Source organism: Salvelinus namaycush, chromosome 5 (genome assembly GCF_016432855.1).
Source record: "Salvelinus namaycush isolate Seneca chromosome 5, SaNama_1.0, whole genome shotgun sequence".
Taxonomy (NCBI): Eukaryota; Metazoa; Chordata; class Actinopteri; order Salmoniformes; family Salmonidae; genus Salvelinus; species Salvelinus namaycush.
This window is the reverse complement of record NC_052311.1, coordinates 71,171,341-71,193,572: the sequence shown is the minus strand read 5'-3', so window position 1 is coordinate 71,193,572 and position 22,232 is coordinate 71,171,341. Positions and strand designations below refer to the sequence as shown.

At 47.1% G+C, this 22,232-nt stretch overlaps 1 protein-coding gene across 1 annotated transcript in view; it reads right to left on the bottom strand.

The window, feature by feature from the left end:
* The window catches only part of LOC120047334 (integrin alpha-10-like), a 78,737-nt gene that overhangs the window by 26,429 nt on the left and 30,076 nt on the right, over window positions 1-22,232 (bottom strand). The window contains exons 2-7 of the mRNA XM_038992858.1: window positions 20,624-20,735; window positions 20,061-20,170; window positions 19,830-19,918; window positions 15,531-15,645; window positions 15,082-15,209; window positions 13,935-14,083 (exon numbers count right to left, since the gene is read on the bottom strand). Coding sequence (XP_038848786.1) covers window positions 13,935-14,083; window positions 15,082-15,209; window positions 15,531-15,645; window positions 19,830-19,918; window positions 20,061-20,170; window positions 20,624-20,735 — 703 coding nt within the window. The remainder of the gene's footprint in view (window positions 1-13,934; window positions 14,084-15,081; window positions 15,210-15,530; window positions 15,646-19,829; window positions 19,919-20,060; window positions 20,171-20,623; window positions 20,736-22,232) is intronic.

The following is a 22,232-nucleotide window of genomic DNA, read 5'->3' as shown; positions in this document are numbered from 1 at the left end:
GTCTGAGTCTGTAATACCAACATGTCCCTGTCTGAGTCTGTAATACCAACATGTCCCTGTCTGAGTCTATAATACCAACATGTCCCTGTCTGAGTCTGTAATACCAACATGTCCCTGTCTGAGTCTGTAATACCAACATGTCCCTGTCTGAGTCTGTAATACTAACATGTCCCTGTCTGAGTCTATAATACCAACATGTCTGAGTCTGTAATACCAACATGTCCCTGTCTGAGTCTGTAATACCAACATGTCCCTGTCTGAGTCTATAATACCAACATGTCCCTGTCTGAGTCTGTAATACCAACATGTCCCTGTCTGAGTCTGTAATACCAACATGTCCCTGTCTGAGTCTGTAATACTAACATGTCCCTGTCTGAGTCTATAATACCAACATGTCTGAGTCTGTAATACCAACATGTCCCTGTCTGAGTCTGTAATACCAACATGTCCCTGTCTGAGTCTGTAATACCAACATGTCCCTGTCTGAGTCTGTAATACCAACATGTCCCTGTCTGAGTCTGTAATACCAACATGTCCCTGTCTGAGTCTGTAATACCAACATGTCCCTGTCTGAGTCTGTAATACCAACATGTCCCTGTCTGAGTCTGTAATACCAACATGTTCCCTGTCTGAGTCTGTAATACAACATGTCCCTGTCTGAGTCTGTAATACCAACATGTCCCTGTCTGAGTCTGTAATACCAACATGTCCCTGTCTGAGTCTGTAATACCAACATGTCCCTGTCTGAGTCTGTAATACCAACATGTCCCTGTCTGAGTCTGTAATACCAACATGTTCCTGTCTGAGTCTGTAATACCAACATGTCCCTGTCTGAGTCTGTAATACAACATGTCCCTGTCTGAGTCTGTAATACCAACATGTCCCTGTCTGAGTCTGTAATACCAACATGTCCCTGTCTGAGTCTGTAATACCAACATGTCCCTGTCTGAGTCTGTAATACCAACATGTCCCTGTCTGAGTCTGTAATACCAACATGTCCCTGTCTGAGTCTGTAATACCAACATGTTCCTGTCTGAGTCTATAATACCAACATGTCCCTGTCTGAGTCTGTAATACCAACATGTCCCTGTCTGAGTCTATAATACCAACATGTCTGAGTCTGTAATACCAACATGTCCCTGTCTGAGTCTGTAATACCAACATGTCCCTGTCTGAGTCTGTAATACCAACATGTCCCTGTCTGAGTCTGTAATACCAACATGTCCCTATCTGAGTCTGTAATACCAACATGTCCCTGTCTGAGTCTGTAATACCAACATGTCCCTGTCTGAGTCTGTAATACCAACATGCTCCTGTCTGAGTCTGTAATACCAACATGTCCCTGTCTGAGTCTGTAATACCAACATGTCCCTGTCTGAGTCTGTAATACCAACATGTCCCTGTCTGAGTCTGTAATACCAACATGTTCCTGTCTGAGTCTGTAATACCAACATGTTCCTGTCTGAGTCTGTAATACCAACATGTCCCTGTCTGAGTCTGTAATACCAACATGTCCCTGTCTGAGTCTATAATACCAACATGTCCCTGTCTGAGTCTGTAATACCAACATGTCCCTGTCTGAGTCTGTAATACCAACATGTCCCTGTCTGAGTCTGTAATACTAACATGTCCCTGTCTGAGTCTATAATACCAACATGTCTGAGTCTGTAATACCAACATGTCCCTGTCTGAGTCTGTAATACCAACATGTCCCTGTCTGAGTCTGTAATACCAACATGTCCCTGTCTGAGTCTGTAATACCAACATGTCCCTGTCTGAGTCTGTAATACCAACATGTCCCTGTCTGAGTCTGTAATACCAACATGTCCCTGTCTGAGTCTGTAATACCAACATGTCCCTGTCTGAGTCTGTAATACCAACATGTCCCTGTCTGAGTCTGTAATACCAACATGTCCCTGTCTGAGTCTGTAATACCAACATGTCCCTGTCTGAGTCTATAATACCAACATGTCCCTGTCTGAGTCTGTAATACCAACATGTCCCTGTCTGAGTCTGTAATACCAACATGTCCCTGTCTGAGTCTGTAATACTAACATGTCCCTGTCTGAGTCTATAATACCAACATGTCTGAGTCTGTAATACCAACATGTCCCTGTCTGAGTCTGTAATACCAACATGTCCCTGTCTGAGTCTGTAATACCAACATGTCCCTGTCTGAGTCTGTAATACCAACATGTCCCTGTCTGAGTCTGTAATACCAACATGTCCCTGTCTGAGTCTGTAATACCAACATGTCCCTGTCTGAGTCTGTAATACCAACATGTCCCTGTCTGAGTCTGTAATACCAACATGTCCCTGTCTGAGTCTGTAATACCAACATGTTCCTGTCTGAGTCTGTAATACAACATGTCCCTGTCTGAGTCTGTAATACCAACATGTCCCTGTCTGAGTCTGTAATACCAACATGTCCCTGTCTGAGTCTGTAATACCAACATGTCCCTGTCTGAGTCTGTAATACCAACATGTCCCTGTCTGAGTCTGTAATACCAACATGTTCCTGTCTGAGTCTGTAATACAACATGTCCCTGTCTGAGTCTGTAATACCAACATGTCCCTGTCTGAGTCTGTAATACCAACATGTCCCTGTCTGAGTCTGTAATACCAACATGTCCCTGTCTGAGTCTGTAATACCAACATGTCCCTGTCTGAGTCTGTAATACCAACATGTCCCTGTCTGAGTCTGTAATACCAACATGTTCCTGTCTGAGTCTATAATACCAACATGTCCCTGTCTGAGTCTGTAATACCAACATGTCCCTGTCTGAGTCTATAATACCAACATGTCTGAGTCTGTAATACCAACATGTCCCTGTCTGAGTCTGTAATACCAACATGTCCCTGTCTGAGTCTGTAATACCAACATGTCCCTGTCTGAGTCTGTAATACCAACATGTCCCTATCTGAGTCTGTAATACCAACATGTCCCTGTCTGAGTCTGTAATACCAACATGTCCCTGTCTGAGTCTGTAATACCAACATGCTCCTGTCTGAGTCTGTAATACCAACATGTCCCTGTCTGAGTCTGTAATACCAACATGTCCCTGTCTGAGTCTGTAATACCAACATGTCCCTGTCTGAGTCTGTAATACCAACATGTTCCTGTCTGAGTCTGTAATACCAACATGTTCCTGTCTGAGTCTGTAATACCAACATGTCCCTGTCTGAGTCTGTAATACCAACATGTCCCTGTCTGAGTCTATAATACCAACATGTCCCTGTCTGAGTCTGTAATACCAACATGTCCCTGTCTGAGTCTGTAATACCAACATGTCCCTGTCTGAGTCTGTAATACTAACATGTCCCTGTCTGAGTCTATAATACCAACATGTCTGAGTCTGTAATACCAACATGTCCCTGTCTGAGTCTGTAATACCAACATGTCCCTGTCTGAGTCTGTAATACCAACATGTCCCTGTCTGAGTCTGTAATACCAACATGTCCCTGTCTGAGTCTGTAATACCAACATGTCCCTGTCTGAGTCTGTAATACCAACATGTCCCTGTCTGAGTCTGTAATACCAACATGTTCCCTGTCTGAGTCTGTAATACAACATGTCCCTGTCTGAGTCTGTAATACCAACATGTCCCTGTCTGAGTCTGTAATACCAACATGTCCCTGTCTGAGTCTGTAATACCAACATGTCCCTGTCTGAGTCTGTAATACCAACATGTCCCTGTCTGAGTCTGTAATACCAACATGTTCCTGTCTGAGTCTGTAATACAACATGTCCCTGTCTGAGTCTGTAATACCAACATGTCCCTGTCTGAGTCTGTAATACCAACATGTCCCTGTCTGAGTCTATAATACCAACATGTCCCTGTCTGAGTCTGTAATACCAACATGTCCCTGTCTGAGTCTATACTACCAACATGTCCCTGTCTGAGTCTATACTACCAACATGTCCCTGTCTGAGTCTATAATACCAACATGTCCCTGTCTGAGTCTATAATACCAACATGTCCCTGTCTGAGTCTATACTACCAACATGTCTGAGTCTGTAATACCAACATGTTCCTGTCTGAGTCTGTAATACCAACATGTCCCTGTCTGAGTCTGTAATACCAACATGTCCCTGTCTGAGTCTGTAATACCAACATGTCCCTGTCTGAGTCTGTAATACCAACATGTTCCTGTCTGAGTCTATAATACCAACATGTCCCTGTCTGAGTCTGTAATACCAACATGTCCCTGTCTGAGTCTATAATACCAACATGTCTGAGTCTGTAATACCAACATGTTCCTGTCTGAGTCTATAATACCAACATGTCCCTGTCTGAGTCTGTAATACCAACATGTCCCTGTCTGAGTCTGTAATACCAACATGTCCCTGTCTGAGTCTGTAATACCAACATGTCCCTGTCTGAGTCTGTAATACCAACATGTTCCTGTCTGAGTCTATAATACCAACATGTCCCTGTCTGAGTCTGTAATACCAACATGTCCCTGTCTGAGTCTGTAATACCAACATGTCCCTATCTGAGTCTGTAATACCAACATGTCCCTGTCTGAGTCTGTAATACCAACATGTCCCTGTCTGAGTCTGTAATACCAACATGCTCCTGTCTGAGTCTGTAATACCAACATGTTCCTGTCTGAGTCTGTAATACCAACATGTCCCTGTCTGAGTCTGTAATACCAACATGTTCCTGTCTGAGTCTGTAATACCAACATGTCCCTGTCTGAGTCTGTAATACCAACATATCCCTGTCTGAGTCTGTAATACCAACATGTCCCTGTCTGAGTCTGTAATACCAACATGTCCCTGTCTGAGTCTGTAATACCAACATGTCCCTGTCTGAGTCTGTAATACCAACATGTCCCTGTCTGAGTCTGTAATACCAACATGTCCCTGTCTGAGTCTGTAATACCAACATGTTCCTGTCTGAGTCTGTAATACCAACATGTCCCTGTCTGAGTCTGTAATACCAACATGTCCCTGTCTGAGTCTGTAATACCAACATGTCCCTGTCTGAGTCTATAATACCAACATGTCCCTGTCTGAGTCAGTAATACCAACATGTCCCTGTCTGAGTCTGTAATACCAACATGTCCCTATCTGAGTCTGTAATACCAACATGTCCCTGTCTGAGTCTGTAATACCAACATGTCCCTGTCTGAGTCTGTAATACCAACATGTCCCTGTCTGAGTCTGTAATACCAACATGTTCCTGTCTGAGTCTATAATACCAACATGTCCCTGTCTGAGTCTGTAATACCAACATGTCCCTGTCTGAGTCTGTAATACCAACATGTCCCTGTCTGAGTCTGTAATACCAACATGTCCCTGTCTGAGTCTGTAATACCAACATGTCCCTGTCTGAGTCTGTAATACCAACATGTTTCAAGCAGACCACCATAGTCCCTGTGCCCAAGAGCACTAAGGTGACCTGCCTAAATGACTACAGACCCGTAGCACTCACGTCTGTAGCCATGAAGTGCTTTGAAAGGCTGGTCATGGCTCACATTAACACCATTATCCCAGAAACACTAGACCCACACAAATTTGCATACCGCTCAAACAGATCCACAGATGATGCAATCTCTATTGCACTCCACACTGCCCTTTCCCACCTGGACAAAAGGAACACCTCCGTGAGAATGCTATTCATTGACTACAGCTCAGTGTTCAAAACCATTGTGCCCTCAAAGCTCATCACTAAGCTAAAGACCCTGGGACTAAACATCTCCCTCTGCAACTGGATCCTGGACTTTCTGACGGGCCACCCCCAGGTTGTGAGGGTAGGTAGCAACACATCTGCCACGCTGATCCTCAACACTGGAGCCCCTCAGGGGTGCGTGCTCAGTCCCCTCGTGTACTCCCTGTTCACCCACGACTGCATGGCCAGGCACAACTCCAACACCATCATTAAGTTTGCAGATGACACAACAGTGGTAGGCCTGATCACCGACAACCACGAGACAGCCTATAGGGAGGAGGTCACAGACCTGACCGTGTGGTGCCGGGACATCAACCTCTCCCTCAATGTGATCAAGACAAAGGAGATGATTGTGGACTACAGGAAAAAGAGGACCGAGCACGCCCCCATTCTCATCGACAGGGCTGTAAATCAAAATCAAATCAAATTTTATTAGTCACATGCGCCAAATACAACAGGTGTAGAACTTACAGTAAAATGCTTACTTACGAGCCCCAAACCAACAATGCAGTTTCAAAAAGATATGGATAAGAAAGTGGAGCAGGTTGAGAGCTTCAAGTGGGTAGTGTACAGAGGGTAGTGCGTATGGTCCAGTAGTAGTGCGTATGGCCAAGCTCCCTGCCATCCAGGACCTAATTACCAGGCGGTGTCAAAGGAAGGCCCTAAAATTTGTCAAAGACCCCAGCCACCCCAGTCATAGACTGTTCTCTCTACTACCACATGGCAAGCGGTACCAGAGCACCAAGTATAGGACCAAAAGGCTACAGAGAAAGAGATGTGTCACGCCCTGATCTGTTTCACCTGTCCTTGTGCTTGTCTCCACCCCCTCCAGATGTCGCCCATCTTTCCCATTATCCCCTGGGTATTTATACCTGTGTTTTCTGTCTGTCTGTGCCAGTTTGTTTTGTCTGTTTAAACCTAACAGCGTTGTCCCTTGCTCCTGTCTTTGCTATAGTCCCTGTTTTCTAGTTTCCCGGTTTCGACCTTTCCTGCCTGACCTGACCCTGAGCCTGCCTGCTGTTCCGCTGCCTTACACCCTCTCTGGATTATTGAGCCCTGCCTGCCTTGACCTGTCGTTTGCCTGCCCCTGTTGAAAGAATAAACGTTTGTTTCTTCAACACTGTCTGCACCTGGGTCATACCTTGAAACGTGATAAGATGAGAGATGAGAGAACAAGTGAGTGAGCAGGAAAGACAGAACAGAGAAAGAGAGGAGCAAAGGAATATGGGTACAAAAGGAAGACAGAAAGGTAGAGAAGAAAAAGAGAAAGGGAGAGGGAGGATAGAGGAGAGAAAGAGAGGGAGGGAGAGGGTAGAGAAGAAAAGGAGAAAGGGAGAGGATAGAGGAGAGAAAGAGAGGGAGGGAGAGGATAGAGGAGAGAAAGAGAGGGAGGGAGAGGATAGAGGAGAGAAAGAGAGGGAGGGAGAGGATAGAGAAGAAAAAGAGAAAGGGAGAGGGAGGATAGAGAAGAAAAAGAGAAAGGGAGAGGGAGGATAGAGGAGAGAAAGAGAGAGAGGGAGAGGGTAGAGAAGAAAAAGAGAAAGGGAGAGGATAGAGGAGAGAAAGAGAGGGAGGGAGAGGATAGAGGAGAGAAAGAGAGGGAGGGAGGGAGAGGATAGAGGAGAGAAAGAGAGGGAGGGAGGGAGAGGATAGAGGAGAGAAAGAGAGGGAGGGAGGGAGAGGATAGAGGAGAGAAAGAGAGGGAGGGAGGGAGAGGATAGAGGAGAGAAAGAGAGGGAGGGAGAGGATAGAGGAGAGAAAGAGAGGGAGGGAGAGGATAGAGGAGAGAAAGAGAGGGAGGGAGAGGATAGAGGAGAGAAAGAGAAAGAAAGGTAAGATTAGGGTAGAGTTAGTATACACAGAGTTTCCCTACATCTAAAATAAACAGCCGCTAGAAGAAGATAATATATCATGTAGAGTGATCCTCAGAGTTAATAACAGGGTTGGGAAAACAGAAATTGGGTGTGAGAGGGAGAGTGACAAAGACGTGTGTGTGTGTGATCGCTTCCAAGAACTGTTTATGAAACAGATTGGTTACGATAGGGATAGTGACACAGACCCTGAAAAATCCCCTAAAATGACAAATAACCATAGGCGTAATCAGGCCAGACTTGACCATATATGAGTTAGACAGACAGGCAGTCCGACAGTCAGTCAGTCAGTCAGTCAGTCAGACAGTCCGACAGGCAGTCAGTCAGACAGTCAGTCAGATAGGCAGTCCGACAATCAGTCAGACAGGTAGTCCGACAGTCAGTCAGACAGTCAGACAGGCAGTCAGACAGACAGGCAGTCCGACAGGCAGTCCGACAGTCAGTCAGTCAATCAGACAGTTAGTCAGTCAGTCAATCAGACAGTCAGTCAGTCAGTCTAGTCATTAAATACAGTTGGTAATTTCCTTTTAAAGTACAGCTCTACCACATCACTGGTGTTACCATGACACTCAATCTAACCTAAACACAAAGGATGTGCAACGACAGCACACACACACACACACACACACACACACACACACACACACACACACACACACACACACACACACACACACACACACACACACACACACACACACACACACACGCTTGTACACATACAAGTACACACATGCACACACACGTACACACCATACATATAACCACACCCTGTTTGTCTGGTGGTGACCTGTTTTGACCACTGGACACTTAGTGGGTAGAGTCTGCTAGCACTTACACACACACACAATGGCCTAGTGCAGCCAGTGTTAGTGAACTCAGTCATTTTCAGGCGTAACTCTGGCCCAAGCTAAATATAAAGTATGTGGTGAACCCGCAAGAAACGGTCTGGTTAAAAACAACCCTTTCCCCTGCACAGCCTGCTAATTATACAGCCAGCCAGAGACAAGAGGAGAGAGGGAGGAGAGGGAGAGAGAAAGGGTGGAGATGAGAGAGGAGACGTGAGGGAGGAGAGAGAGGAGAAGAGAGGGAGGAGAGAGAGATGAGAAGAGAGGGAGGAGAGAGAGGAGAGGAGAGGGAGGAGAGAGAGGAGAAGAGAGGGAGGAGAGAGAGGAGAGGAGAGAGAGGAGAAGAGAGGGAGGAGAGAGAGAGGAGAGGGGAGAGAGGAGAAGAGAGGGAGGAGAGAGAGAGAGGAGAGGGGAGAAGAGAGGGAGGAGAGAGAGAGGAGAAGAGAGGGAGGAGAGAGAGAGGAGAGGGGAGAGAGGAGAAGAGAGGGAGGAGAGAGAGAGAGAGGAGAGGGGAGAAGAGAGGGAGGAGAGAGACAGGAGGGGAGAAAGGAGAAGAGAGGGAGGAGAAAGAGAAGAAAGCACAAGAGGATAGATGGAGGAAAGGAGGATGTAGCAGAAGAAAGGAAAAAGAGAGGGAAGGAAAAGTAACATAAGGTGAGGTTGTGCAGAGGAGAGATGACTGAAGATAAACATTCTAGAACACTAGTGGAGCAAGAGAAAAACACTTTTAAAAACAGTTTATTGCAAACACGCATAAAGCAGGAATAAACCAGCAATTACTGTGCTGCAGAGTCACTTGACCAATTAAAGAGAGCAGAGAGACCAGGTCCTATGGAACATACAGCGAGAAAGAGACACAGAGAAAGTCATAAATAAAAGAATAGTGTGAAATACACAAGTAAAAAGAGGTGGGTAAGAGCCCAGCTCTGATGTGGCTGAGAGACTGTGTGAAATACAGGGGGATAAAACTGGGGGAAAGAGACAGTGAAGGAGGGGGAGAAATGAGAGAAAGAGAGGGACATATGTGAGAACAGAATGTGGAAGGGGAGAAGAGAGAATGAGAGAAAGAGATGAAGGGAAGAGAAAGAAGGGGGAGGAGCTAGATGAAAGAGTGGTGTTAATTGGGAGGTCTGGTTGTACTTACACTTTTATAGTCAGGAGTGTGGTCATGACACAACATGTGTGTGTGTGTGTGTGTGTGTGTGTGTGTGTGTGTGTGTGTGTGTGTGTGTGTGTGTGTGTGTGTGTGTGTGTGTGTGTGTGTGTGTGTGTGTGTGTGTGTGTGTGTGGTCATGACACAGCATGTGTGTGTGTGTCACAGGGTAAAATGTGTATGACACAGTGAGAGGCAGTAGCTGATACCCTTTTAATAGACTGCTTTACTCTCCTATATCACTCATTTAGCCTCTATGTGTCTTATACTGCTTCCTGTGTGTGTGTGTGTGTGTGTGTGTGTGTGTGTGTGTGTGTGTGTGTGTGTGGTGTGTGTGGTGTGTGTGTGTGTGGGTGCGTGTGCGTGTGTTTGTGCGTGTGTGTGTGTGTGCGTGTGGGTGTATGTGTGTGTGTGTGTGTGTGTGTGCGTGCCTGCGTGTGTGTGTGTGTGTCACGCCTCTCTAGCACTCGAGGGCGCCAGGCGGCCCATCATTACGCACACCTGTCACCATCGTTAGGCGCCTCAGCGCTTCATGGGACTCACCTGGACCCTCCCCTATATCTGTCACTTCCTCAGTTTCTTCCACAAGTCTGCATTAATGTTGTTTTGCTCCCCTTGTCCAGATGCTGTCCTTGTTTTGTTTCATGTCCGTTTGTCCATGAAATTTTCACTCACTGTACTTTCTTCTTGTCTCTCAGCGTCCTCACAGTGTGTGTGTGTGTGTGTGTGTGTGTGTGTGTGTGTGTGTGTGTGTGTGTGTGTGTGTGTGTGTGTGTGTGTGTGTGTTTGTACAGCTGCAGTGGCTGTAGGAGCTAACCAGGCTGTACTACAGTGGCCACACCTGCAGCTCTGCTGACCCAGCAACAGCCAGCCCCGTCAGTCTTCCTACCAATGCCAGCTCTGGTATCTTTTCATCTGTATGTGTTTGATTCGTACAAGAAGTCCAAGAAACAAAACAGCACAGACAGACAGGCAGACCGAGAGAGAGAGAGAGACAGACAGACAGACAGACAGACAGACAGACAGACAGACAGACAGACAGACAGACAGACAGACAGACAGACAGACAGACAGACATACAGACAGACAGACAGACAGACAGACAGACAGACAGACAGACAGACAGACAGACAGACAGACAGACAGAGAGAGAGAGAGAGAGACAGACAGACAGGCAGAGAGACAGGCAGAGAGACAGACAGACAGACAGACAGACAGACAGACAGACAGACAGACAGACAGACAGACAGACAGACAGACAGACAGACAGACAGACAGACCGTCTGACATGTTCTATGACCGTTTCGACCCAGCACTCATAAACAAGGGTTAATACCAATGTCCCCTCTAAACTGCGTGCAGTGCGCATGCACAGCTCCCCCTGGACTGCCGTGCAGAATAAATATCAGCACACGCAGAGAAGCATGAGATTGAACTTCAATCAACTTTCTAGAGTTTTCCGTTAGTTAACACTATCAACGTTTCCCTTTACTGTGGAAATTGTGATCGAATCAACGCAATATTAGCCACTTTCAATACAACATACCAAAACAAAACGAACTATGCAAGAGATGTTGTTGTATTCAGAATGCATCGGAGTAGGATTCTATTGCACAGGCCCATACTCTACACAGACCGGTGCGCTATAACCAATCAGAGCTGCAGTAGGCCTATATGCAAATAGACCATTGCCATATATGGGTCTGTGCCATTCACTTTGAACTGGACTGTTTGTACAGCATGAGCAGTCGTCAGTAGATGTTCTTGTTTTGAGATCAAAGTGAGAGCTACACGTAGCAACGTGTGCACATTTCTACATTTGTTCATATCCTTCGCTAGTTAGGGAGTTATTAGCCCAGTTATATAGAATGTGTAGTCAGCAACAGGGGAGTGGTTGCTTCCTACAAGAGCACAAAACGTGTGCATTTCTAGACATCTTTGAAAATCTGTGTTGTATTTTTAAATAGGTTGAATAAGCTAAGTAGCCAATAGGCAGAGGGTAGCATAATTGTCACGCCCTGACCATAGAGAGCCCTTGGTTCTCTATGGTGTTGTAGGTCAGGGCGTGACTAGGGGGGTGTTCTAGTTTTTCCTATTTCTATGTTGGTGAGCTTGGTATGGTTCCCAATTAGAGGCAGCTGATTATTGTTGTCTCTAATTGGGGATCATACTTAAGTTCTCCATTGTGCCCACCTGGGTTGTGGGATATTGTTTGTGTTAGTGTGTTTGGGCACTACGACTTCACGTTCTTTGTAAGTTTTGTTTCTAGTTTCACTTTGTATTAGAAAGATGTGGAACTCAATTCACGCTGCGCCTTGGTCCTCTCATTTTGAAGAACGTGACAATAATTTGTCTGATTCTCTGTAATAATGGTGTGGGAATAATAATACATTTTATTTTGTAAAGTGGTCTCTTGCATCAAACAACATTTTCAGTCACCTCGTCTGAAGGACAAGTGGATAAACAGGTTAATGTCAAGCCCTGCATGTTTTATTCAAACGTCTGATGGAATGTAGGCCTACATTGAGCACCACACATCGGCTGCTACTGTTGGCTGAATGATATGTCCATGTTAAAATGTTATGGGATGCATTTTCTCCATTGTTTTTGATGGTAGCCCAATCTAGTAGGCCTACATTAAGATCAAATAGCCACAGTAGCCTACTTGACCACTGTTAAAACGAATTTAAAACGGGTACAGCCTCAGTGTTCACAGTAAACGCATGCCGGAAGTTGCATAGAATTTCCCCGTTCAACTTTGCGCTCAGCTGACCTGAAATTTGCTCAGAGATGAAAAACATTGGAGGGAACATTGGTTAATAGTATTAGTAATAGAAAGCTGTCTGTTTTCAGTAGCGGTGGTGTGGATGAAAGGTAATGACAGTGGTGTTGTCACGGCCATTGAAAGAAGAGGACCAAGGCGCAGCGTGGTGAGCGTACATTTTCTTTTTATTAGAAAAGACGCCAAACAAAACAATAAACACTACAAAACAAACCGTGAAGCATAAGGCTATGTGCCATAAACAAAGTCAACTTCCCACAAAGACAGGTGGGAAAAAGGGCTACCTAAGTATGGTTCTCAATCAGAGACAACAATAGACAGCTGTCCCTGATTGAGAACCCTACCCGGCCAAAACATAGAAATACAAATAATAGAACATAGAATACCCACCCCAACTCACACCCTGACCAAACCAAAATAGAGACATAAAAAGGATCTCTAAGGTCAGGGCGTGACAGGTGGTACCTGTATTTCCAGTCACCGCCTTTAAACTGCCTTTAAACTGCCTTTAAACTGATTTTAAACTGATTTTAAACTGCTTTTAAACTTTCCATTGACTTCTCTTTAAACTGCCCTTCTCACATCCTGACCATTTACCTTTAAATGTGCTGGAAAACAGGAACTCTCCAATTACCTGCCTTGCTTATGTGTGTGTGTGTGTGTGTGTGTGTGTGTGTGTGTGTGTGTGTGTGTGTGTGTGTGTGTGTGTGTGTGTGTGTGTGTGTGTGTGTGTGTGTGGACATGTTTAACTATTCTTGTGGGGACCAGAAGTCCCTACAAGAATAGTAAACAAAGTAAAAATTGACCAGCTGGGGACATTTTGTTAGTCCCCACAAGGTCAAATGCTATTTCTAGGAGGTTTAGGGTTAAGGTTAGAATTAGTGTTAGGGTTAGAATTAAGTTAAATATTAAGGTTAGGAGCTAGGGTTAGTTGTAGGGTTAGGGTTAGGAGCTAGTTGTAGGGTTAGGGTTAAGGTTAGGGTTAGGGTAAGAGTACGGGTTAGGATTAGGGTTAGGTTTAGGGTTAGGGGTTAGGGAAAATAGGATTTTGAATGGGACTGAATTGTATGTCCCCACAAGGTTAGCTGTACAAGACTGTGTGTGTGTGGGTGTGTGTGAGTGAGAATGAAAGCCGTGGCATGTAGAGTACGGGTGTGTGTGAGTGAGAATGAAAGCCGTGGCGTGTAGAGTACGGGTGTGTGTGTGTGTGAGAATGAAACCCGTGGCGTGTAGAGTACGGGTGTGTGTGTGTGAGAATGAAACCCGTGGCGTGTAGAGTACGGGTGTGTGTGAGTGAGAATGAAAGCCGTGGCGTGTAGAGTACGGGTGTGGTACACTATATGTATATGAGTTTAATAAAGGAGGAATGTAATTTTCAAAGGATAACTTTTATGGTGTGAGATATCAGGTGTCCATATTAGACAGCTGTTTGTTATGTTTTGACCTCTGACCCCTCTATACCCCTCAGCCTCAGCTGGATTCCATGTTCCACAGAGAAGAAAAGAATAAGGAAATATTTGACATTGTTAAAGGGCAGAGTGAGTTATGATTGAGACATTGACCAGCCAATGAGAATGGCGTATGAATGATTGACAGACGTACCAGCCCATGTGGATGGCGTATGCTGTGCGTGTCTCCCGCCCCTCCTGTCGGCTGATGTTCTTAGCTGCTTCAACCACCTCCTGTGTTGTCTGGTAGTCTCTCAGTGACCACTCATGGACCGCAACCTCACCGTACTGCAAAACCCCCACCTGAACACAACCATACACGGTCATGGTAGAAACAAAACCATACACACAATGGTGTCTTTCCAATGTAGTTGAGCATACAGTGGGATATCCACAGATAGAGCATGACCTCATGTTCCCCCTGTCCTCTACTTGTCCCCATCTCCCTCTCCAATCCTCAACCAAAACCTCTACCCCTCTGCTACTGACCCCCTCCAAACCCCTTATTCCCCCTCTCCTCTAATCTTCCCCCTCTCCCCCTTTCCTTCTCATCTCCCATCCTCCCCTAACTTCTACCCCACTGCTACTTCCTCTCCCCTCATGTTTCCGCTCCCCTCATGTTTCCTCTCCCCTCATGTTCCTCTCCCCTCATGTTTCCTCTCCCCTCATGTTTCCTCTCCCCTCATGTTCCTCTCCCCTCATGTTTCCTCTCCCCTCATGTTCCTCTCCCCTCATGTTTCCTCTCCCCTCATGTTCCTCTCCCCTCATGTTCCTCTCCCCTCATGTTTCCTCTCCCCTCTCCCCTCATGTTTCCTCTCCCCTCATGTTTCCTCTCCCCTCTCCCCTCATGTTTCCTCTCCCCTCATGTTTCCTCTCCCCTCATGTTCCTCTCCCCTCATGTTTCCTCTCCCCTCATGTTTCTTCTCCCCTCATGTTTCTTCTCCCCTCATGTTTCCTCTCCCCTCTCCCCTCATGTTTCCTCTCCCCTCATGTTTCCTCTCCCCTCATGTTTAGGCCAGCTCTTGTGCCATTGCATAAGTCCATCCATTCATTCTCATCAGATTACCCCACTGTGTGTTTCAGTGTAAAGGACTGGCTTGTCTAGTTGACTGAGACTCAACCAACAGAATCCCTAGGATTTCATCACAGAAATGTACACACACACACACACACACACACACACACACACACACACACACACACACACACACACACACACACACACACACACACACACACACACACACACACACACACACACACACACACACACACACACACACACACACACACAACCTTACCTGCATCTGTTCTGGGCTGATATGGAACTTGCTGAGGATGTTACTGAGGAAGTTCTGGACTTCATACCAGGGATAGATACTATTGGAGCCATCCAGAACGATCACTATGTCCATGTATGTTGCACATCCTGGACAGAAAACACACATTATTGGATCCATAAGGGAACGCTGAGAGTACTAAGGACCCACATAACCCCCAGAACCCCATGAAATGAACTCTACTGTAACAGAGTCATTACCATTCAGCTGTGATGTGTGTGTGTGTGTGTGTGTGTGTGTGTGTGTGTGTGTGTGTGTGTGTGTGTGTGTGTGTGTGTGTGTGTGTGTGTGTGTGTGTGTGTGTGTGTGTGTGTGTGTGTGTGTGTGTGTGTGTGTGTGTATGTGTGTGTGTGTGTGTGTGTGTGTGTGTGTGTGTGTGTGTGTGTGTGTGTGTGTGTGTGTGCAGTTACTCTGTGCTGTAGGGGCGATGGTCTCTCTAGGTTCCAGGTTGTCGCTGACAGAAGCACAGATCCCCGTACTGAAGACTGACGTACCACACTCCTGAGACCACAGGGGCGCACACGCCTGGAACACACACACACACACACACACACACACACACACACACACACACACACACACACACACACACACACACACACACACACACACACACACACTGCAGGTTCACTTATTACTGCTGTAAGTGAACCTGTAAAGGTAACATAACGTACACAAGTGTCATATCATCCTAGCTAGCACTGATTCATTGGTGAGCGTGAGAGGCACAAGGCAAGGACAGAGTTGACTTCCCCACTGGGCTGTTGGTCAGGACTGCTACTGAACACACCAATATACACCAGTAGAATGAGTGGAGGAGAGGCAGACCCAGATAGAGAAAGAGGGTGGGAGACTGAGAGAGAGAGAGAAGGGGGGGGGGTTACCGTACGACAGACCACGTATTCACCCTGCACACCCCAATTGTCAAACAAACAAAGGCAAAGTCTTCTCATGCTTTGTTGATTTCAAAAAAGCTTTTGACTCAATTCGGCATGAGGGTCTGCTATACAAATTTATGAAATGCTGTTTTGGGGGAAAAACATACGACATTATAAAATCCATGTACACAAACAACAAGCGTGCTGTTAAAATTGGCGAAAACACACACATTTCTTTCCACAGGGCCGTGTGGTGAGACAGGGATGCAGCTTGAGCCCCAGCCTCTTCAACATACACTACCGTTCAAAGGTTTGGGGTCACTTAGAAATGTCATTGTTTTTGAAAGAAAAGCAATTTTTTTGTCCATTAAAATATCATCAAATTGATCCGAAATACAGTGTAGACATTGTTAATGTTGTAAATTACTTTTGTAGCTGTAAATGGCAGATTTTTTATGGAATATCTACATAGGCGTACAGAGGCCCATTATCAGCAAACATCACTCCTGTGTTCCAATGGCACGTTCTGTTAGCTAATCCAAGTTGATCATTTTAAAAGGCTAATTGATCATTAGAAAACCATTTTGCAATTATGTTAGAACAGCTGAAAACTGTTGTTCTGATTAAAGAAGCAATAAAACTGGCCTTCTTTAGACTGGTTGAGTATCTGGAGCATCAGCATTTGTGGGTTTGATTACAGGCTCAAAATGGCCAGAAACAAAGACTTGTCTTCTGAAACCCGTCAGTCTATTCTTGTTCTGAGAAATGAAGACTATTCCATGCGATAAATTGCCAAGAAACTGAAGATCTCGTACAACGCTGTTTACTACTCCCTTCACAAAACAGCACAAACTGGCTATAACCAGAATAGAAAGAGGAGTGGGAGGCCCCGGTGTACAACTGAGCAAGAGGACAAGTACATTAGAGTGTCTAGTTTGAGAAACAGATGCCTCACAAGACCTCAACTGGCAGCTTCCTTAAATAGTACCCGCAAAACACCAGTCTCAACGTCAACAGTGAAGAGGCGACTCCGGGATGCTGACCTAGAAAAAATTACGTCGATACCCAATTACTCTCAAAATCAAGAAATGAGCCGTTAAATTCTACAACCACCTAAAAGGAAGTGATTCCCAAACCTTTGATTACAAAGCCACCACCTACAGAGAAATGTACCTGGAGAAGAGTCCCCTAAGCAAGCTGGTCCTGGGGCTTTGTTCACATACACAAACAGACCCCACAGAGCCCCAGGACAGCAACACAATTAGACCAAACCAAATCATGAGAAAACAAAAAGATAATTACTTGATACATTGGAAAGAATCAACAAAAAAACAGAGCAAACTAGAATGATATTTGGTCCTAAACAGAGAGTACACAGTGGCAGAATAACTGACCACTGTGACTGACCCAAACTTAAGGAAAGCTTTGACTATGTACAGACTCAGTGAACATAGCTTCGCTATTGAGAAAGGCCACCGTAGGCAGACTTGGCTCTCAAGAGAAGACAGGCTATGTGCACACTGCCCACAAAATTAAGTGGAAACTGAGCTGCACTTCCAAACCTCATGCCAAATGTATGACCATAGAGAGACATATTTCCTTCAGATTACACAGACCCACAAAGAATTTGAAAACAACTCAAATTTTGATAAACTTCCATATCCATTGGGTGAAATACCACAGCCTGCCATCACAGCAGAAAGATGTGTGACCTGTTGCCACAAGAAAAGGACAACCAGTGAAAAACAAACACCTTCGTAAATACAACTCATATTTAAGTTGATTTATTTTCCCTTTTGTACTTTAACTATTTGCACATCGCTACAACACGGTATAAAGCCATTGGAACTTTTGTGAGTGTAATTTGTTATTGTTTATTTCACTTTTGTTTATTATATATTTCACTTGCTTTGGCAATGTAAACATATGTTTCCCATGCCAATAAAGCTCTTTGAAATTAGATTTAATTGAGGGGGGGCTGAGACAAAAAGGGGGGGGGGACTGAGAGAGAGGGGGGACTGAGAAAGAGAGAGAAAGAGAGAGGGGGGGACTGAGAAAGAGAGAGAAAGAGAGAGAGGGGGGGACTGAGAAAGACAGAGAAAGAGAGAGAGGGGGGGACTGAGAAAGAGAGAGAAAGAGAGAGAGGGGGGGACTGAGAAAGAGAGAGAAAGAGAGAGAGAAAAAGAAAGAGAAAGACAGAGAACCAGAGAGAGAGAGAGACGGGGGCCTGAGAGAGAAAGAGAGAGAGTCAGAGAGAGAGAGAGAGACGGGGGCCTGAGAGAGAAAGAGAGAGAGTCAGAGAGAGAGAGAGACGGGGGCCTGAGAGAGAAAGAGAGAGAGTCAGAGAGAGAGAGAGAGAGACGGGGGCCTGAGAGAGAAAGAGAGAGAGTCAGAGAGAGAGAGAGAGATGGGGGCCTGAGAGAGAAAGAGAGAGAGTCAGAGAGAGAGAGAGAGAGAGACGGGGGCCTGAGAGAGAAAGAGAGAGAGTCAGAGAGAGAGAGAGAGAGAGAGAGAGAGAGAAGGGGGACTGAGAGAGAGAATGTGGAGATGTGGAGAGAGTGAAAGAGAGATGAGGAGAAGAATTGGGTATAAGCGAGGGGGGGGGTATGTCATGGAAAAGCATATAATTGTGGTTTGAGAACAGATCAAATGAAAGAGAGGGAGAAGAGAGAGAGAGAGCACAAGGGTTGGGGTGAAGAAGTTGTTGACATGTTGGCAGTTTTCATGAGTTTTCATGAGTATTTTAGCAGAGCTGGAACGCAGCAGACCAATAAAGCCATTTAATCCCAATTGTAGTGAATGAGGTGAGGCAGAACAGTCACATAACAATATTGATGTCTTCAAAGCATACTATTTATTTGGCTTTAAAACCAAAGAGAGAGGAAGGGAAAGGAGGAGTGTGGGGAGAGAGGAGAGCTAGGATAAAAGGAACAACATTCATACACACTAGGAGACAAAAGAAAAATGGAAAGAGTGAAGGAGGGAGGGAGGAAAGAGAAAACATGGCCCTGTCATTACCAAAGGCCCCAGCACAGCTACAGTACAGACACAGAGACAGAGAGAGACAGAGGGAGGGATGAGAGAAAGGAAAGGAGAGGAGGGCGAGAGCTGCTATGGCTTTTGGTAGGCCTGTCATTACAAAGGGCCGGAGCTGCATTCCGATCCTGTTTTAGACCCTACCACAGGGGTTAAAATACACACACACGCAAAAACAGGGTGCGCTGGCCCTGGCATTAGTGAACTGTGTTTGACTCTGCACCTAGAGTAGCTGCAAACTGCTGGCAGACACACACACACACACAGGAGTGGCTGCTTGCTGGCACAGCCACCCAGTAATTCCTCTGTAACCATAGAGATCTGGAGATACCTGGATCAGAAGACTCTGCTAGGACAACGTGGCCCAGAGTGTGCGTGTGTGTGTGTGTGTGTGTGTGTGTGTGTGTGTGTGTGTGTGTGTGTGTGTGCGTGTGCGTGTGCGTGTGCGTGTGCGTGTGCGTGTGTGTGTGTGTGTGTGTGTGCTTGAATGTATGGTAAGAAAAGCTGCCCTATAATGAGGGGGGATTCTGAACACACACATACATGGCGTCTAATGTTAATTCCTTCTAAACATGGCCTCAGCTGACTCATTGAAAAGTCCATACCAAACAAACACACCACCTCCTCCTCTCACCCCCACCACATCCCTCCAGGACTGACTCAGTTCCTACAGCCATATGTAACCCAGGATCAAACACATGTTGTCTACAAGACTCAAGACCGTGTTACCCCACTGACTCAATCAATTCATCAATCAATCAGTCAACCAGTCAGCCAATGGGACAGAGAACGTACCAGGAATCCATCAGGTGAGTCTGGACTGAGGGTCATTCCTAGATGAGAGTTCTTCAGGTTTCTAGATACATTCTGTAACGTGCTCTCACCTGAGACAGAGAGGGAGGAGAGAGATGGTTGATGACATTACCTAGAGGCTGAGCTATGGTCAGTTTAGTGTTTCTCCTCCTAATGGTTAAGATTAGGATCAGCGGAGGGGAAGCTGATCCTAGATCTGTGGTTGTCTCTCACCTAGGTTGGTTTTGGTGCAGTTGGAGCTCCTCTCTTCTCCCACGAGGCATTTGTACACGTCTCCTCTCCTGGTATTGGAAGGTCCATCCCAAGGAGCACCAACCAGCATCCTGCATCACAATCACACACACAGCCAATCAGGTAAGAGGATTTTATCAATGCATTCTACTACAGATACACTAATTGATAGCCTGGAAGACGGCAGGTAGCCTGGAGGACGGCAGGTAGCCTGGAGGGCGGCAGGTAGCCTGGAGGACGGCAGGTAGCCTGGAGGACGGCAGGTAGCCTGGAGGGCGGCAGGTAGCCTGGAGGGCGGCAGGTAGCCTGGAGGGCGGCAGGTAGCCTGGAGGACGGCAGGTAGCCTGGAGGACGGCAGGTAGCCTGGAGGGCGGCAGGTAGCCTGCCCTTGAGCAAGGCAGTGAACCCTAATCGCTCCAGGGTCGCCATCAATAACCTGTACACCTACAGGTTACCCACTTGTTCATGCAGTGAAACAGGACAAATATAAGCACCCCCTTTTTGACCTTTGACAAACACACACACATACAGACGTTGATACTCACGATTTGTCCCCCGCATTGTCATGCTGTAGCACAGAGAAACCAAACAGGGCCTCCTCTGGACCAGTGTAGATACGAGGCCGCTTAACATCGATGTTGAAACACTCACACAACCCTGAGGAAACATTACAACAAGAGAAGGTTATAGAAAGGGGTTGTGAGGAGAGAGGGGCTGGGGTTGTGAGGAGAGAGGGGCTGGGGTTGTGAGGAGAGAGGGGCTGGGGTTGTGAGGAGAGAGGGGCTGGGGTTGTGAGGAGAGGGGGGCTGGGGTTGTGAGGAGAGAGGGGCTGGGGTTGTGAGGAGAGAGGGGCTGGGGTTGTGGGGAGAGAGGGGCGGGGGTTGTGAGGAGAGAGGGGCTGGGGTTGTGAGGAGAGAGAGACTGGGGTTGTGAGGAGAGAGGGGCTGGGGTTGTGAGGAGAGAGGGGCTGGGGTTGTGAGGAGAGAGGGGCTGGGGTTGTGGGGAGAGAGGGGCTGGGGTTGTGAGGAGAGAGGGGCTGGGGTTGTGAGGAGAGAGAGACTGGGGTTGTGAGGAGAGAGGGGCTGGGGTTGTGAGGAGAGAGGGGCTGGGGTTGTGAGGATAGAGGGGCTGGGGTTGTGAGGAGAGAGAGACTGGGGTTGTGAGGAGAGAGGGGCTGGGGTTGTGAGGATAGAGGGGCTGGGGTTGTGAGGATAGAGGGGCTGGGGTTGTGAGGAGAGAGGGGCTGGGGTTGTGAGGAGAGAGGGGCTGGGGTTGTGAGGAGAGAGAGACTGGGGTTGAGAGGATAGAGGGGCTGGGGTTGTGAGGATAGAGGGGCTGGGGTTGTGAGGATAGAGGGGCTGGGGTTGTGAAGAGAGAGGGGCTGGGGTTGTGAGGAGAGAGGGGCTGGGGTTGTGAGGAGAGAGAGACTGGGGTTGTGAGGAGAGAGAGACTGGGGTTGAGAGGAGAGAGGGGCTGGGGTTGTGAGGAGAGAGGGGCTGGGGTTGTAAGGAGAGAGGGGCTGGGGTTGTGAGGATAGAGGGGCTGGGGTTGTGAGGAGAGAGGGGCTGGGGTTGTGAGGAGAGAGGGGCTGGGGTTGTGAGGAGAGAGGGGCGGGGGGTGTGAGGAGAGAGACTGGGGTTGTGAGGAGAGAGAGACTGGGGTTGAGAGGAGAGGGGGGCTGGGGTTGTGAGGAGAGAGAGGCTGGGGTTGTGAGGAGAGAGGGGCTGGGGTTGTGAGGAGAGAGAGACTGGGGTTGTGAGGAGAGAGGGGCTGGGGTTGTGAGGAGAGAGGGGCTGGGATTGTGAGGAGAGAGGGGCTGGGGTTGTGAGGAGAGAGGGGCTGGGGTTGTGAGGAGAGAGGGGCTGGGGTTGTGAGGAGAGAGGGGCTGGGGTTGTGAGGAGAGAGGGGCTGGGGTTGTGAGAAGAGAGGGGCTGGGGTTGTGAGGAGAGAGGGGCTGGGGTTGTGAGGATAGAGGGGCTGGGGTTGTGAGGAGAGAGGGGCTGGGATTGTGAGGAGAGAGGGGCTGGGGTTGTGAGGATAGAGGGGCTGGGGTTGTGAGGAGAGAGGGGCTGGGGTTGTGAGGAGAGAGGGGCTGGGGTTGTGAGGAGAGAGGGGCTGGGGTTGTGAGAAGAGAGGGGCTGGGGTTGTGAGGAG